Raw genomic sequence first — 7,186 nt, 5'->3', positions numbered from 1 at the left:
GGATTAGCCATACCATAACACAAATTCTGTTTGGGTTCCAAATCCGTTTGTGATACCAATTTCAAGGACATTTATCGTTTGTTTAGCTAAGCGCAATCCCATTATTTTGGTTGGGAATTTTTTCGGTTCAATCACACGCCCAATGAACAACTAATGCGTGAGCGATACTTGAAACAATCACAAAATAGTAAAGCATTAATACACAATGCAACACTCAACAAATAATTTGCCATCCTTTGACCGTTCACCGACAAAAACATTTAGGCTAGGAAACCACTTAAAATATCAATGGGAACAAACAATAGATCGATATTGATTCTGAATCGACTGAAAGCATTTCTCATCATGAGTCAAGATCAAATCTAAAATAAGCTTACCCTTTTTTCAAGAACTCGGTTATCTGCAAGTGCGAACACTTCAGACACTGCCTGACAGCGGAGCCAGTATACACCAAATTTGAGCCAATAAATACAAAAAGCCCAAATAATCGTGTTCGTGAACCAGAAGAATGAATACAATACACCAAAAACTGGAATTCGACTCTGCCAAATTTTCGTCTTTAATAAGACTTCTTCAGGGCAATTCAAATTTGAGCCAAATGGAGGTACCATAGATTAAGGGAAATCGAAGAACTGAAAATGAATTATAGTTTCTAACAACAAAATTGGTGTCATTTTTATTATCTCCAACATTTAAAACATTAGCACACATCGAGCACATGTCTTTACTCTCGATCTCTTAGAATGGTTCAGTTGTTATTGGATAGGATCGGATCCATTAGCGTGTGACCCCTAATGGTTGGCAGTATTGAATGCACCACATAAAGGATAGCAGTGAGGGAATTTTATACCCTAAAAGATAAGACGATCAACCCCATCCAACCCCCGAGTGGTGAATGAAATAGAGCCAAATTATTTTTTTTAACATTTCTGACTTCTTTAGTTTTTTGTCTTGTTCAGTTATTTTATCTCCTTTTATTCGTAAAACTATTTTTGTTAACTCAAATTGTGTTACTTTTTGCTTGGCTGTATTTTTGGAATAATCTATGTACACCCTGCCCTGGCATAGTGCCCCCAAGCCAGCAGCTTGTTTGGAGTTTTTCTTGTCGGTAGGATTCACTTTAAAAAGTTTGGAGAACAGCATTAGACAAGTCTATGGAAACATTGAGGTGCCCTGGGATATTCAAGATATCTTAATGTGGTACATTCTAAACATAATCATAGACATAAAGAGAAATCGGCAAAAAAAGATCTTCAAAGGTACCAGTACCCCATTAACATCATTGATTTTTTCTAGGGGGAAACCAGAATTTGATGACAGTAAAGTATCACATAGTCATTTTAAATTTCAAATGTTCTTCGAATTCACAAAATAACATCGGTCCTCGATATCTTTTACAAAAGAAACCTGGAGTAATTATCTTAGGCATTGTTCACCTGGTGTTAGTTGGCAAGTTCAAATCAAAGAGTTTAAAAACAAAGCAAAGATCTTTACGCTAAATAGTATCTTAAATACTAAACTCAAAACTAAAAGTAACTTTAAGACTAAACGTAAATCAAATTGCTATCCCAAGATGTCGAATTGTTCTCGAATTGTTCTAGTACGCAAGCACAAACAATCGCAAGCTGAGCTGCATTCTTTTTTATTTGATTGCACTTGTGTTCCAGTAAGAATTGAAAAATAACGTGCGCTTCGCTTGCGTTCTAGTGATAACCAACCTTAAGGAGAAGATAATAAGATAAATCACTACCGTAGACACGCAAGATAGATGAACCAATACCGTAGACACCCTAGATAGATAAAACACTACCGTAGACACCCTAGATAGATAAAACACTACCGTATACACCCTAGATAGATAAACAACTACCGTAGACACCCTAGATAGATAAACCACTACCGTAGACACCCTAGATAGATAAACCACTACCGAAGACACCCTAGATAGATAAACCACTACCGTAGACACCCTTGATAGATAAACCACTACCGTAGACACCCTTGATAGATAAACAACTACCGTAGACACCCTAGATAGATAAACCACTACCGTAGACACCCTAGTAGAAGAACCACTACCGTAGGCACCCTAGATAGATAAACCACTACCGTAGACACCCTTGATAGATAAACAACTACCGTAGACACCCTAGATAGATAAACCACTACCGTAGACACCCTAGTAGAAGAACTGCTACCGTAGACACCCTAGATAGATAAACCACTACCGTAGACACCCTAGTAGAAGAACTGCTACCGCAGACACCCTTGATAGATAAACCACTACCGTAGACACCCTAGATAGATAAACCACTACCGTAGACACCCTTGATAGATAAACCACTACCGTAGACACCCTAGATAGAAGAACTGCTACCGTAGACACCCTAGATAGAAGAACTGCTACCGTAGACACCCTAGATAGATAAACCACTACCGTAGACACCCTAGATAGATAAACCACTACCGTAGACACCCTTGATAGATAAACCACTACCGTAGACACCCTTGATAGATAAACCACTACCGTAGACACCCTTGATAGAAGAACTGCTACCGTAGACACCCTAGATAGAAGAACTGCTACCGTAGACACCCTAGATAGATGAACCACTACCGTAGACACCCTAGAAAGATAAACCACTACCGTAGACACCCTAGATAGATAAACCACTACCGTAGACACCCTAGATAGATAAACCACTACCGTAGACACCCTTGATAGATAAACCACTACCGTAGACACCCTTGATAGATAAACCACTACCGTAGACACCCTAGATGGATAAACCACTACCGTAGACACCCTAGATAGATAAACCACTACCGTAGACACCCTAGATAGATAAAACACTACTGTAGACACCCTAGGTAGATAAACCACTACCGTAGACACCCTTGATAGATAAACCACTACCGTAGACACCCTAGATAGATAAACCACTACCGTAGACACCCTAGATAGATAAACCACTACCGTAGACACCCTAGATAGATAAACAACTACCGTAGACACCCTAGATAGATAAACCACTACCGTAGACACCCTAGATAGATAAACCACTACCGTAGACACCCTAGATAGATAAACCACTACCGTAGACACCCTTGATAGATAAACCACTACCATAGACACCCTTGATAGATAAACCACTACCGTAGACACCCTTGATAGATAAACCACTACCGTAGACACCCTAGATAGATAAACCACTACCGTAGACACCCTAGATAGATAAACCACTACCGTAGACACCCTAGATAGAAGAACTGCTACCGTAGACACCCTAGATAGAAGAACCACTACCGTAGACACCCTAGATAGATAAACAACTACCGTAGACACACTAGATAGATAAACCACTACCGTAGACACCCTAGATAGATAAACCACTACCGTAGACACCCTTGATAGATAAACCACTACCGTAGACACCCTTGATAGATAAACCACTACCGTAGACACCCTAGTAGAAGAACCACTACCGTAGACACCCTAGATAGATAAACCACTACCGTAGACACCCTTGATAGATAAACAACTACCGTAGACACCCTAGATAGATAAACAACTACCGTAGACACCCTAGATAGATAAACCACTACCGTAGACACCCTAGATAGATAAACCACTACCGTAGACACCCTTGATAGATAAACCACTACCGTAGACACCCTAGTAGAAGAACCACTACCGTAGACACCCTAGATAGATAAACCACTACCGTAGACACCCTTGATAGATAAACAACTACCGTAGACACCCTAGATAGATAAACAACTACCGTAGACACCCTAGTAGAAGAACTGCTACCGTAGACACCCTAGATAGGTAAAACACTACCGTAGACACCCTAGGTAGATAAACCACTACCGTAGACACCCTAGGTAGATAAACCACTACCGTAGACACCCTTGATAGATAAACCACTACCGTAGACACCCTAGATAGATAAACCACTACCGTAGACACCCTAAGTAGATAAACCACTACCGTAGACACCCTTGATAGATAAACCACTACCGTAGACACCCTAGATAGATAAACCACTACCGCTGACACCCTTGATAGATAAACCACTACCGTAGACACCCTTGATAGATAAACCACTACCGTAGACACCCTTGATAGATAAACCACTACCGTAGACACCCTAGATAGATAAACCACTACCGTAGACACCCTAAGTAGATAAACCACTACCGTAGACACCCTTGATAGATAAACCACTACCGTAGACACCCTAGATAGATAAACCACTACCGTAGACACCCTAGATAGATAAACCACTACAGTAGACACCCTAGATAGATAAACCACTACCGTAGACACCCTAGATAGATAAACCACTACCGTAGACACCCTAGTAGAAGAACCACTACTGTAGACACCCTAGATAGATAAACCACTACCGTAGACACCCTAGATAGATAAACAACTACCGTAGACACCCTAGATAGATAAACCACTACCGTAGACACCCTAGTAGAAGAACCACTACTGTAGACACCCTTGATAGATAAACCACTACTGTAGACACCCTAGATAGATAAACCACTACCGTAGACACCCTAGTAGAAGAACCACTACCGTAGACACCCTTGATAGATAAACCACTACCGTTGACACCCTTGATAGATAAACCACTACCGTTGACACCCTTGATAGATAAACCACTACCGTAGACACCCTTGATAGATAAACCACTACCGTAGACACCCTAGATAGATAAACCACTACCGTAGACACCCTAGATAGATAAACCACTACCGTAGACACCCTAGATAGATAAACCATTACCGTTGACACCCTTGATAGATAAACCACTACCGTAGACACCCTAGATAGATAAACCACTACCGTAGACACCCTAGATAGATAAACCACTACCGTAGACACCCTAGATAGATAAACCATTACCGTTGACACCCTTGATAGATAAACCACTACCGTAGACACCCTAGATAGATAAACCACTACCGTAGACACCCTAGATAGATAAACCACTACCGTTGACACCCTTGATAGATAAACCACTACCGTAGACACCCTTGATAGATAAACCACTACTGTTGGTAGAAGAACGAATCACTACCAAAGACACCTGAGTAGCTGACCGAGTACCTTTCACACCCTACATAGATAAAAATATCATATACACCAACTGCATTGATTATAACTGTCTATATAATGGATTACAAAATGTCCCAAAGCCCGTCAGTTCACTTGATCACCACATAGCGTGCTTGAACACTCTCCTACCACAACCTATTGAGCAGGTCGAGTTGATCCTCTTATCTCTATCTTTCGACTGGTCTAGACTTTCTACAGACGATTCCCACTACTAATTATCGTACGTATACTACTCGATCAGACGAGCTAAATTTATCACCCCTAACTCTATTTAGTGTTTGTAATTTCTCAAGATTCAAGGAATCTAAAAATAAGTAAAATGGCTGGAAAACATGCTCTTCGCCATAATCGTTAAGAACAATAAAATCGTTAACAACAAAAATCTAAAATAAATACAAAGATATTATCTATTTAGTAATATCGATAATATCCCATTTCATTTGGCCTATAAGGCAGTAATTATTTTTTCATGTAGTAGCTCTTCTGTACCACTGATTTCAACTTCTTTGGTCTCTTACCTGAAATGTAAAAAAAAAACTTTAACATGGAGTTAGCCAATAAATATGGATTATTTTCTTAACGCGTCGTTATTCCTTCGCCTTTTCACCTACTCTTACATAACTATTTAAAATAAAGTTGCACAGTGCTTTATGGGTATGAAATAGATAAGAAAATTATCGTAAATAAAAACAAATCCAGGCTTTACAAGTTATAGAATTCTTCTTCATGTTGCTATAAACATTAGAATGGCTTTCAGATAGCAGGACTTAGCTATTTATACAATACCCATGAATCACTGCGGGCTACGACAAATGGATTTCAGGGGCGGATCGAGCTTTTCTTAAAAGGGGGGGGGGGGGTTGGCTCAGTGACAAAGGGGGAGGGGGTAATTATTTTTTTGTTACATACAGGTTTCTGGCAGCCCATAGGGGGGGGGGGGGGGGTTAAAGCCCCTAAACCCTCCCCCTAGATTCGCTACTTAATTCGCAAGGGCAACCTTATTTGAAATAGCTGTATACACACAATTAAAAGTTCTGATATTTTTTAAAAGAAACTGGTCTCGTCTGGTCAGCATAAAATCGGTCCGATCTCAATCAATAGCTGCCGTTTCCCTAAATGGTCCTGATCCTGGGGATAGAGCACGGGAAACCTGTGTTATTCCAAAACGTTGGAGTCTGGCCTTATTCTATAAGATGAAGTAGTTAACACGAATTCCTGTAAGTTCGAAAAATCTCGAGTTATACAGTTCTAGGGCGTCAAAAAGCGGACTCACAAATAATATATGTAATGTTCTAATAAGGAATTGTCCGAGCAAGCTAGAAGAACGACAGTAATTGAGAACCTTTTGACAAGCTTAAGCGCGCAAATGTAAAACCAAAGGAGCTCATTCTATTTTATCTAACTTGCATTAGACCATGTACAGAGTACGCATGCGCGCTATTTCATAATAGTTTGCCCAAGTACCTAGCAGCAGATTTGGAGTCATGTCAGAAGCGTGCGCTTAGAATAATATTTCCAGACGACTCTTATGCACAGGCACTAATTGCCTCTAATATCACAACACTACAGGAAAGACGTGAGGTCGCAACAAACAAACTCTTTAGCGAAGTCATGGCCAGTCCAAACCACAAACTACATAGGTTGCTCCCTCAGCAGAACTCTAGAATTAATATTAGGAAGAGGCGGGCCTTTGCCATCAAAGCCAACACGCAACGTTTTGCAAAAAGTTTTTTAATGTTCAATGCCTCCACTAAATTTTACGACTAGATATTTAATCAACGCAGTATAGATTTGATCAAGCCTGTAATTTTAGATTCATATTTTAGATTTTTAGATTTTTTAAGTATTTGACTATTGTAACATAACGTAATTCAACCTTCGGGTTGCAAAGTTTTTGAATAAACCTATCTATCTATCATATCTATCTAATAAGTGTGCGCAGTTTATGTTTAGTGCGCGGGGGCACAGTGACGTCGAATTTTATTGACAAAATTTAATCGAAAATATCGCATAAACTTCCGAAAAATAGCCGATGAAAATGAGTGCTGTTTC

The 7,186-nt window shown here is 39.8% G+C and overlaps 1 protein-coding gene across 4 annotated transcripts in view; it reads right to left on the bottom strand.

The window, feature by feature from the left end:
- Positions 1–1,334: 1,334 nt before the first annotated feature.
- The window catches only part of LOC116618074, an 87,723-nt gene continuing 81,871 nt past the window's right edge, over positions 1,335–7,186 (bottom strand). For all 4 annotated transcript variants that reach the window (XM_048729216.1, XM_048729213.1, XM_048729214.1 and 1 more), the window contains one exon: positions 1,335–5,652. In XM_048729216.1, coding sequence (XP_048585173.1) covers positions 2,225–3,130 — 906 coding nt within the window. In that variant the 5' untranslated portion in view covers positions 3,131–5,652 and the 3' untranslated portion in view covers positions 1,335–2,224. The remainder of the gene's footprint in view (positions 5,653–7,186) is intronic.

The sequence above is a fragment of the Nematostella vectensis genome, chromosome 6 (assembly GCF_932526225.1).
Source record: "Nematostella vectensis chromosome 6, jaNemVect1.1, whole genome shotgun sequence".
NCBI classification, from domain to species: Eukaryota; Metazoa; Cnidaria; class Anthozoa; order Actiniaria; family Edwardsiidae; genus Nematostella; species Nematostella vectensis.
The sequence above is the reverse complement of the archived record's forward strand: the minus strand, read 5'-3'. Positions and strand labels throughout refer to the sequence as shown.